The sequence below is a fragment of the Saccopteryx bilineata genome, chromosome 4, assembly GCF_036850765.1.
Source record: "Saccopteryx bilineata isolate mSacBil1 chromosome 4, mSacBil1_pri_phased_curated, whole genome shotgun sequence".
Taxonomy (NCBI): Eukaryota; Metazoa; Chordata; class Mammalia; order Chiroptera; family Emballonuridae; genus Saccopteryx; species Saccopteryx bilineata.
This window is the reverse complement of record NC_089493.1, coordinates 204,962,638-204,974,977: the sequence shown is the minus strand read 5'-3', so window position 1 is coordinate 204,974,977 and position 12,340 is coordinate 204,962,638. Positions and strand designations below refer to the sequence as shown.

At 38.1% G+C, this 12,340-nt stretch overlaps 1 protein-coding gene across 1 annotated transcript in view; it reads right to left on the bottom strand.

The window, feature by feature from the left end:
- The window catches only part of CMYA5 (cardiomyopathy associated 5), a 146,153-nt gene that overhangs the window by 46,887 nt on the left and 86,926 nt on the right, over positions 1 to 12,340 (bottom strand). The window contains exons 6-7 of the mRNA XM_066273653.1: positions 8,899 to 9,017; positions 2,678 to 2,827 (exon numbers count right to left, since the gene is read on the bottom strand). Coding sequence (XP_066129750.1) covers positions 2,678 to 2,827; positions 8,899 to 9,017 — 269 coding nt within the window. The remainder of the gene's footprint in view (positions 1 to 2,677; positions 2,828 to 8,898; positions 9,018 to 12,340) is intronic.

Here is a 12,340-nt window from a genome sequence, read left to right as displayed (position 1 = left end):
AAAAGTAACTTTGTTCAATCAACACATTTTCTAAAATTTGTTATTTTACTCTCAGTATTTTAGTAGTGAATATTACCCAATACCATTCTTAACACTGGTCCCTTTGGGCCAATCTGATTATTTTTACTGATTTTTTTTTCTCCTTAAAAAGAATTTTAAAAAATTAGCCTATGGTATTTCAGTTATCCTTTCTTATTCTTGAATGTCACATTTTCAAAACAGCTTCAGTAAAGAAAACCAAACTGCTTCTTTTTAAAGGATATTTAGGAGCTTTTCAACTCAGCAATTTTCTTTAATTGCATCTATCTTTCCCAATGAGTTATACTTTCTGGAAAGAATGTTTGGTTTAAATAATGTTATAAGGATGTATACACTGAAAAACATTTCCCCTATAGCCTATTAAATGTGACTGTCATTTTCAATAAAATCATTCTTTCAGGATAAGTTCTGTTACCCCAGTACTTGTAAACAATGTACATAATGTTACTGGCCACCTATTTCACACAGCATAGTGTCACAGTGTAGCTCATCAGGTTAATTAACTGGCATTAGAAGAATTAAAGGCACTGAACAGAATGAATGAGACACAGTATAAGTGTTTGGGAATGGTGAGGGCAGGTGAAACACTTAAAGAAAATACTCCAGGCAATAGTTGCTAAGAGGAATGTTGGAGATCTATGAAGTTCCTTGATATAACTGGGTATATAGGGAGATGAAGTGTGGTACAGTAGTCCACCACTCATCCAAGGGGAATATATTCTAAGTCTGCCTGAAACTGCATATAGTACCAAACCCTAATATACTATGTTTTTCCCTATACATACATAACTATGATGAAGTTTAATTTATAAATTGGGCACAATAAGAGATTAATAATAACTAATAATAAAACATAACAATTATAACCATATACTGTAATAAAAGTTATGTGAATATAAATGTAGTCTTTCTCTCTCTCTCTCAAAATATCTTATTGCACTATTACTCACCTTTTCATCTAAAGTAATCACTTTACAGTTTCTCTTTGGCATATCCAAATTGCCACCATTGCTACTCTTGTGCTTTGGGGCCATTATTAAGTAAAATAAGGCTTACATGAACGCAAGCACTGCAATATCAGGACAAGCAATTTGATTACCAAGACGGCAGCGACTATGTAACTAAGGGGCAGGCAGCATGTGCAGCCTGGAGACTAGGACAAAGTGATGATTACCAGGCAGGTTGGATCAAAATAGCATGAGATTTCATCACATGACTCAGAATGGCACAACCTAATTTGAAACTTATAAATTGTTGATTTTTGGAACTTTTTATGCAATATTTTCAGACTGAGATTGACTGTGGGTAACTTAATCTGGATAAGGGTGGACTACTTTGTATAACAAAACAAATGGAGTCATCAAGCAAACAAAAATGCAAGCTTTGTAGTCTGAAAGATCTGTTTGAATCCTGCCTGTCATGTATAATTTATGTGGCCTTGGGCAAATTATTTCACCTCACATCAGTTCTTTCATTTGCAAATTGGGATAATACCTTGCTGTGTTATCACAGCTATATAGTAATAGGTTCCCCAAAAAACAGAAAGTTTTTTAGAGAAAGCCAACTTTATACTATGTCAGTGATTGCTTTTTTCACTTTTTCTTAATTTAAATAAAAATCATATGATATCTCAAAAGACTTACATATTAGCAACAGCGAAATATATTATAATTAATTCTTTATTACAAATTGGGCTCCTGTGGCATGTCAGTCCTATCATATGATCATCTGGTTTCTAAAATACAGGGTGGGACAAAAGTAGGTTTACAGTTGTTTGTATGGAAAATAGTACACTAATAATAAATAATACAAGACTAAACTCTATTTGGAGTACTCACAACTGTACACTTTCTTTTGTCCCACACTGTACGTTGGTCTGTCTATAACAAGCAACACAGAATGCCAGCACTTCCAGCTCCAGTTGATCAGTAAGTACACCCTCAAACTGCTGGGCTGTTAGGTCTTGTTAGAAGTCCTACTAAACAGAGAGATACTACAGAGGCTCAACTGTAAGACATACCATCCACTCGCCCTGTTAAGCTCTTTCACTTCTATCTGCCCCTTAACATGAAACACTAGAAGACTACACTACATCTAGGCCCATGCAATGAGAAGTGTGAACTCTGAAGTAACCTTAATAGTTTATTTATAGCTTTTATCAAAAGTGGATCTGAGAAAATGCCAACCATGACATCCAATGGTGCATTTGCATTAAAACTATTGTGGAAGTCACTATCCTGTATAGCTCATTTCTTCTCCACAAGTGACAAACTTGTGTTTTGACTTCAGTACTAATTGAAACTTTTTTCTCTCTGAAACTCTTGTATGTTACTTCTTTTCTGCAAATGAGAATCACTTAATTGCTCCTGTTACCCTGAGAGCTCAAAGGCTAATTTAAACCTCAATCACAATATTTATATTGACCATTGTGATGATGTTTATGTATTTTTGTTTTCCTTAACTGGATTTCCAAGTTTTGCTTCTATGTTATATCGTTATACAGTTGTTGGTTTGTTATTGTTTTTATAAGTGGCTATGAATGCTTTATGCAAAGAGCCATAATATGTATACATTTAAATACTTCACATTAAGATGCAGAAATGTACACATGCACCTGCATTTGTATTAGTAGTCATACCGTTTACTTCTTGATCATCTTGTGGCTCTTCCATGCAGTAAACCTGGAATGAGTCAATGACATCTTCCTTGTTTATGCTCCAATAAACCGCAATTGTTGTGCTAGTGGCAGAATTTGGTTCCTGGGGTTCTAATCTAGGAGGCTGTGGAACTGGAATATAAGCAAGATTTATTATAACTGATGCTGTTTTTATTGATAGATTTCTTTTCTTTTTTCAAAAGTCACAAAAAATTCAAACAATACATAAATACACTGAATAAAATGGGGAGGTCTCTCTTTCCCCAACATACTCTCTTCTCCAACCTCAAGGATATTCTACTGCTACACTGAGTACACATCCTTCTAAAATGTTTTCTATGCATTTGTATATGAGTACATATAACACACATAGAAATAAATAAAAATAGATCCCTAAATAAGATCACTTCAGAATTCTTCTATACTCCTATATTTCAAGAAATTAACTTATATAGATTAGTGACTTGGCTTTTCTTTGAAGCAAAACCTTGAGTAGGCTTTGCTAGAGAATTAATGCTGTATCCTTCTATATCATTATAGAGTCTATATTCACAAGAGACAAATGAAGCACGTTTTAGCTATGGGTTCTATATATATGATATAAAGGCTGAAAAAGACTAGCAGGAATAAAATAACAAAATATACTTTTTGAACTACTATCTTATTTTCTCTTTCCAGCAATGACCATACCTACAAATTAAAAAGAAATTTAAACAAAACACAAAAATTACATAGGGAAAATGTACCATATTAACTGACTCAAATATAAGGTTTAGATATCTAGTATAAATCTTAGTACTCTGAATATTTTTAATTTAATTTTTTTTTATTACAGAGACAGAGAGTCAGAGAGAGGGACAGATAGGGACAGAAAGACAGGAACGGAGAGAGATGAGAAGCATCAATCATTAGTTTTTTGTTGCGACACCTTAGTTGTTCATTGATTGCTTTCTCATATGTGCCTTGACCATGGTTCCTTTAGCAGACCGAGTAACCCGTTGCTCGAGCCAGTGACCTTGGGTACAAGCTGGTGAGCTTTGCTCAAACCAGATGAGCCCACGCTCAAGCTGGTGACCTCGGGGTCTCGAACCCAGGTCCTCCGCATCCCAGTTTGACGTTCTATCCACTGCGCCACCACCTGGTCAGGCAGTACTCTGAATTTTAAAGACAGCAATATTCTCAAGTGTTTCACTAAAGATTTTAATGTTTATAATTTTGAATACTGAACATTAACACTACATACAACACCATAAATCAAGCTCCTACGTAATTCTCTCTCAAAATTTTTGATATACAAAAGCATTACATATCTTTTACAAATTAAAAGAAAAGATGCTCCCATAGTTGAAAAGATGTCATGCTTTCATTTGTTTTATTTTTTAAAGATTTTATTTATTGATTTTACAGTGAGAGGAGAGAGAGAATGGTGGGGGAGCAAGAAGTATCAGCTCATAGTTGCTCCCTTTAGTTGTTTATTGATTGCTTGTCCTATGTGCCTTGACCAAGCCCAGGATTTCGAACTGGTGACCTTAGCTAGCATTCCAGGTCAATGCTCTATCCACTGCACCACTACAGGACACACACACACACACACACACACACACACACACACACACATGTCATTCTTTCATGTTTATATTTTTTACTCAACAATTTCCTGAGAGATAAACTTACTAAAATAGTGTGAGGCAAATTTTGTGAAATTACTTTATTTAGAATCAACACTGAATTAAAAGAAAGCAAGGTTAGGTCAACAAGGTGTTTAAAATAAGGAAAAATACATGGGCCTACAGAATAGAATAAAAAGAGAAATTGAAAAGATTCAATAAAGAGATAAAGAGCTGCAGAAATACACAGTATAAAAAATGAGAAGCAGGATAGAAGAGTGGTCAAGTTCATGGGCTTGGGGCAGACTGGCCTACAGTAAAATGCCAGATTCCTCTCTTATTATTGGCTGTGTTATTTTAGCCTCAGTTTCCTCATATTTAAATTGTGAAAACAATGATAACAACAGTAATCCTATTTTCTCCCAGGGTTGTTTCTAAGAAGCAACATAATGTGTATTAAGTGCTGAGCAAAGTGTTCGACACATAACCAGTACGTAACTAACATTCAAAGGCAAATGGCCTTGGCAGGAGCACAGGGGATGGAGGGGAGAAGGCAAGAAACCCCTTATAACAGGGATGAACTAGGGATCCACCATGTGGTAAATCACAGAGGGACTTCAGAGGTCAGGCGTGCTGAGCAGGCTGCATGATGAGACAGGAAGTCTGCTGGTCAGAGCACTCCCCAGGGACTGATGATAATGGTTCAAAGATCCCTATGCTGTCTTTGACTTCACTGTTTTTCTTCCCAGCAGGATGTCAGTGTCACATTCTAAATGAGTCCATTGAAATAAATGCAGTGAAGTAAATTTTCATGTGCCTAGGTTTACTGAAGAGCCAAGCAGAATGTTTCAGCTATGGTTAATTGTCTCTGAAACAGCATTGGAGAACTCCTTGAGGCATGAACAATGAAATGTTCCTGACTTTTTTTTTTTAAATGAATTATACATTGAGCAATACCTGCTTTTTTAAAAATGGTAACATCTTTTCAAAATCACTCTGTAGCTTAACTAACTTAAAAACTAATAATTGACCCCCAATCACCAAATTTTAAGGAAGAAGCAGTTGCAGTGAATTCAGCAAAACATGTAGGCTAGGAATAATTTTGTTCTTAATATGCAGAACAACATTTTTCAGAAACAGGAAATGCTCTTACTTTTCAAAATATTCTAAAATTAAAAAGTGAATAAGAATATTTTATAGATGTAATCTAATAACAATGGCTGGATTTACAATTCCTGTGAGAGATGAACATCAGAGAACTAGATTTTATATGTTAGTAACTCTGTTTATACCTTTTTTTTAAGTGAGAGGAGGGGAGATAGACAGATTCCTGCGTACGCCCTGACCAAGATCCACCCAGCAAACCCATCTAGGCCCAATGCTCAATTGTTGAGCTATTTTTAGCACCCAAGGCTGCTGCACAAGGAAGAGGGAGAGAAGGAGGAGATGGGAAGGGTGAAGCAGATGGTCGCTTCTCCTATGTACACTGACCAGGAATCAAACCTAGGAGATCCATATGTGGGCCAACACTCTATCCACTGAGCCAACCGGCCAGGGCCTATACTTCTATTGGCCTTGAATAGGAGTAACGCCTAAAAAAGTCAAAATTGGATTTTAAGGCTTCTTTGCAAGAGGCTAAGGAATTGGTCAGAGGAACTACCCCCAAGGATTTCCTCTGTCTGATGAAGTGTCCCATAAAGAGCTGTCACACTAAGGAAAATCTAAGCTTTAGATCCACTTGGACTTCAGGACCTGTAGCCAGAAACAGATTCCCATTCAAGCTAGCTTTCAAAAAAGTCCTCAAAAGAGCAGTATTATTCACAGTAGCCAAAGGTGTACATGGATGGATGGATGGATGGATGGAAGGACAGATGGATAGATAAGCAAAACTCACTATAGACCTACAATGGAATATTACTCAGCCTTAAAAAGGAGAGAAATTCTGACACATGCTACAATGTGGATAAGTCTTGAGTACATTATGCTAAGTGAAATACGCTAGTCACAAAAGACAAATTCTATATGATTCTACTTACATGAGGTGCCTAGAATAGTTAAATTCATAGACTGAAAGTAGAATGGTGGTTGTCAGGGGCTGAGATGGAGGATGGAGAGTTACTATTTAATAGGTATAGAGTTTCAGTTTTGCAAGATAAAAAGAATTCTGGAGCTAGGTAGCAGTGGTTGTACAACACTTTGTGTATACATAATACCACTAAACTACATACTTCAAAATAGTAAATTTTGTATTGTGCATATTTTACACATTTTTTTTTTTAAAAAAAAAAGGACCTCAGGAGCCACAGTCAAGGAAGCCTTAGTTGTCACTAATCCATGGTTACCTCTCCTTTCATAGCAATGCACTCCACCTCTTTGGTGTAGAGCAGTGGTTCAAGGGTGGGCTCCGAAGCCTAACTCCCTCCCTCCCAAATAACTGTGTATCAAGAGCAATATGACAGACATTTTTCTGTTCCTCTGTCTCCTTACCTGTCAAATGGAAATAAAAATAAAACCTACCTCCCAGGGTTGCTGTGAGATTCAATGATAGGATGCGCTTGGTAGCCTCCACAGAGCAGGCGGCATGTAAGTGCGGAATAAACATTAGTGGGAAAATCGTATCCTTTTCTATTATATCTTTCATTTATGGAGAGATTCAATGAGCTTTTCAGGCACTAGGTGAGGACTTTATATCTGAGAAGTGTCATTGATCACAAAATGGGCCAAAACTATTTAGGAGCAAGTAAGCACCCTGGGTTCCAAGCTTGTGAAGCAGATTCACAACCTGCAGCGTTTACCTCTCAGAGATCAGTTTCCTCAGCACAGCGTTGAACTACTGAGCCTGCCATGGCACTATTTCAGAATAAAAACTGAACTCTGAATACCAGCATATAATGAACGCCTTAAAAGCAAAAGGTCTACTCTGTTTATCAGAATTGTTCAGTTTGTGATCACTGCTCTATTTAAATGCCTCTTATAAGACATTATAAGAAAACACTCTTTTGTTTTGAGATATTTCTATATAAGATTCATAAGGATAAATGCCTGCGTTTTTCATTTTCTATAGGGATGATAGTTTGGGGTCTTTTTTTTTTTTTTTTTTTTTTTTTACAGAGACAGAGAGAGAGTCAGAGAGAGAGAGAGATAGGGACAGACAGACAGGAATGGAGAGAGATGAGAAGCATCACCTTAGTTGTTCATTGATTGCTTTCTCATATGTGCCTTGACCGTGGGCCTTCAGCAGACTGAATAACCCCTTGCTCAAGCCAGCGACCTTGGGTCCAAGCTGGTGAGCCTTGTTCAAACCAGATGAGCCCGCACTCAAGCTGGCGACCTCGGGGTCTCAAACCTGGGTCCTCCGCATCCCAGACGCTCTATCCACTGCACCACCGCCTGGACAGGCGGGTTTTGGGTCTTGTTAGGACACAGTAGCCTTTCCCTAAGCTAAAACTCTGCTTACAGGAATGAAAGTTACTTGTCAATTGAAAAGCAGCAGGTGTCTTTAAGGTGGTTTTGAAAGAACATTAGCATCTTTTAAGAGGACATCTGCATACATTTTACAGTAAATGACACTTGGCAACGTAAGTGAAACAGCAGCTTTGAGAAATTTAAATTTTTCATTGTCTGTTTGTTAAAATAGCACATCAAAAAATATTTTGAAGAGGTGAAAAGATGCTTCTGACAGCTGAATGGGAGGCTCCGAGTTACAGAGCATGATGCCAGTGGTTAGTTCTCTAAGCTAATCTGTTCAGTTTGAAGAAAAGAAAAAAAAAAAAGAACTCAATTGAAGAGGGGAAAACTACTCATAAGGAAAGATTTGTTCAATACATATGAAAATACTTGATTTATTTTTCCTTCTCTAGCTGGCTGCTGGCATGAAGCACATCATCTCTAGAAGAGAGGGAAAGAAATCCTATTTGACAAAGAAAAGGAAGAAGGGACCTTTCAGTCCATTACTACATCCCCCCACCACCTCAGTATCCCAGCCCAGTCATAAGGCTTCAAATGGAAATGCAGATTATATCTGAAATGGTATACTAGTCTCAGGCTTTATTTCAGAATCTAGCTTTAAATGTCTACAAAGACCTTTCCTTTCTCCAGTTATATTTCCTTACATTCAAAAACTTTAGCCCTGGCCGGTTGGCTCAGCGGTAGAGCGTCGGCCTAGCGTGCGGAGGACCCGGGGTCGATTCCCGGCCAGGGCACACAGGAGAAGCACCCATTTGCTTCTCCACCCCTCCGCCGCGCTTTCCTCTCTGTCTCTCTCTTGCCCTCCCGCAGCCAAGGCTCCATTGGAGCAGAGATGGCCCGGGCGCTGGGCATGGCTCTGTGGCCTCTGCCTCAGGGGCTAGAGTGGCTCTGGTCGCAATATGGCGACGCCCAGGATGGGCAGAGCATCGCCCCCTGGGGGGCAGAGCACCGCCCCTGGTGGGCGGGCCGGGTGGATCCCGGTCGGGCGCATGCGGGAGTCTGTCTGACTGTCTCTCCCTGTTTCCAGCTTCAGAAAAATGAAAAAAAAAAAAAGAAAAAAACTTTACAAACCAAACATGGGAAAATCACCAAATTTCATCAAGCTATTTAATATATTAAAATTCCTACCAGCCACTTGTTTTAACATCTGGTCACTTCTTGACGAGCTGTCATCATAATGTTCAAAAAGTGAAAATGCAGCAGGCATTTTCTCTAAAGAAGCAGTACTCTCCATTGCAGAAAGCAACCTGTTTGGGGAAAACATTTCTATTTAAGTCAAGAAATTATTAGCGTACAGAATTAAAGCTAAAACAGTTGTTCAAAATGAAGTTGTTGGTGGTAGCTTTTATGAGGCAGTGTATCCTAAAAGGATTTAAATTATTTCAAAGTCTAGAAATATATGTCTAAAATCTATTTATTCTTGGGATTTTTTGGTGTAACTGCTAATATTAGAAATTCCATTCCCATATCATCAAGTCTGAATAGATTCCACCAAATTATACAATTTTTCATTTTGCATTTATAAAACTAGTCCTAAAAATTGCTACATTTTAATGATTGTCTTTTGTTTGTTTTCAAAGCTATAAAGGTTCAGAACCAGTCTGGAAATTCACACACTGTATGATGTCCTTGCTATTCTTCATCCTCATTGTTATGCCTCTAGATGTTTAGCTTTTCAAAAAATGTGTTCACTTACTATGTGCCAGACACTGTTCTGAGTAGCGGGCCTACAGCACTAAAGAAGGATAAAGTCTATTCATTCCGAAAACTAAACAAGCCACAACTTATAAATTAAAGCTTCTATAAATTCAAGACCCTCTAAGGAGAGATGCCAACAAATACTAACTTTTCACATTTGTACCTAGGTGAAATCTGGGTGTTTTAAAAAAAAAATCTTGATTCTGCAGAGGGCAAAAGATAGTGCAGAACATTTATCTTTAGAGTGAGAGCCTGAGCTTCGGTTAGGAGCCTCTTCTGTGCACCTGCCTCACAGAGGACTGGAATTCTCTCCCAGCAGCTGAACAGCTTCGAGAAATTCCATTGGCTTCAGCATCATGGATTTTTTGGGTTTGCTGGCAAAAAGCCACAGTCTTTGCACTCACTGTTGGAACCTTCATCTTCTGTATGCTTTGTATGAACTTTCACCTTCTCCCTTCACACTTAATTTAGATCTCTGTTCAAAGGTCAGCTCTTCAGAGAGGCCAGCTCTGAGCACGCTGAACACTGTGGTTCCTGCCCCTCTACCCCTGGCTCTGATGTTTTACTTCCTCCATCTTTCACGACCTACTGAATTGTGTCTGTCTTTCGAACCAGAATATAACTACATGTAGGAAAGGACTTTGTTTTGTTCCTTGCTATATTGTAACATGTTACCTGGCACACAGTAGGCATTTAATACAGATACTGTGAATAAAGAGAGTAAATTTTATTTGGGTGGAATCTGAAGATCTCAGGTCTGGTAAAAATTTTTATCAAGGTGAGGGAAAAAATTACAAACTATAACTGAAATATTTTTAAAAGTGCCTATTAAGCTCACTAGTGTTAGGAATAATCAAATTCATTATCATTTCCTTTAGGGAAAATGGTTCCAGTAGGGGCTTCAAAGAGGAAGTGACATTTGGCTGAGTCTTAAAGAATGAATAGGCACTTCCTAGGCAGACCAGGCGAGAAAGGAGGCTGCAGATAGAACAGCTTGGATAAAGGCACAGGGTATGAAACGGTATGGCACATTCAAGAGCCAGAAGTGACCCTGGGCTACCTTCAGAGTTCAGAAATGGAGACAGAGAAGAAACAGAAAAGTGGTTTGTGGTTTGATTGTAAAGAGCCTTTCACATCCACCAAGAGTTTCCATTTTCCCTTTTAAGGCACGGAGAGCCACAGAAGTGCTCACTCAGGGAAGTTTAGGAGAATGCCCAGGCACAAGTCTGAGGAGGATCAGAGCACACAGCTGGAGAGGCAGCAAGGCTGGCTGAGAGGACCCACAGTGCTCCAGCTGAGGGAGAACACGCAAGCCTAACTTAGGGCTGTGAGATGCAGAGGGACCAATGAAAATCTCGGAATCCTCAGACAATGGTGACTAGTATCTATGCTAAGGCCACTCAACACGTGTCACTAGTGGAGGGCTTTTTGTAGCATAAAAACTCTGTTTGAAGATACCAAAAGTAAACTGTTTGTGTGTTCCCTTATGCACTGACCTGTTCAATTTTAACATCAATATATAAAAGGGCAAGTAAACATCTTTTCATGAGCAGGCCCTACAATGGTTGTGAGCTCCTTTCTCATTATTAAGACACAAAAGAGACAACAGAGAAAAAGAATGCATCTTCTCAACAGAACAGCATTAACTAAACAAATGTGTTTCTCAAAATATGCAAAGTTTGAATCTAAATATGGCTGACAGCATTCCTTAATTTACATACTTTCAGTGTTGAAAAAATAATTTACTATGCCTTTAGAGATACAATGTAAAGGGAGAAAAAGTAACAAAGTAAAAAAAAACCCACAATAAAAACCAGATAATTAGCACTTCTCATAGAAAGGAACAGCGGTAACATCGACTGAGACCTTGAAGTACAACTTGTCTTAAGGACGTGAAACGTGTCTTCTTAGTGGAACAATCACGCTTCGTCATGTATACACATGGACGTGCATGTTCAACAGGGGGCTTTTAAATCATTTTCTTTACCAAATCCCAATTTTTGCTGTCTTTTTTCTTTACAGAAAAATAATGGTTAACCCAAGCATAACCTCCTTTAGGTGACATGCAGCTTTAGCAAAAATTAGTTCATTATCCAAAATTAATTTTAAAATCACACAGATGAACAAGTTCAAGCACAAAACCAAAGAAATAGTAATTAAAATTAAATTGATGTCAATTTATATTATTGGCAAGTTAATAGTCTAATGTTTAAAAGAGTAAAAATGTACTAGAGCATTTTTTCAGGTAAAAGCATTTGCAAGTTTTCATTCAGCAAATTTTCCTGCCTATCCGTGTTTCCCATGAGTGGATAAAATATAAATAAGCAAATATGCATCGACACTGTCCAGTGTCTAGGGAATGGCACTGTAACTTCATATTATTTTTGGATAAAAATAAATATCAATAGTATGTAGAAGCTATGTATAAGTTTGGTTTTTTTTAACAAGAGAAACTGGGTATCAGTTTCTAGATCTGCCTGGTGAGCCGCAGGCTCCTGCGTAAATAGACAGATGCCTGGGCCCACCCTGGACTCTCACGCAGTAGGCCTGGGGGGCTTCCGGAGCTCCGCTTGCACCACCTGCACAGCTCACTCAGGCACAGCCAGTCTGGGAAAACCACTGAGCCAGAGCACAGATCGTTAGAAACCAGAGGTTCTCAACTCTGGCTGTGCATTAGCATCACCCAGGAAGCTTTAAAAATGCCCAGGCTACCCTTAGACTAATTAAACCAGAATCTTAGGAGGTAAGATTCAGGCATCAGCATTTTTTAAAACTCCCTAGCTAATTCTATTTATAACAGAGTCATTATAATAAAACTATTATTGATTAATGCCAATATTAATGTACAAATTATTTTCTTAAAATTTATTGG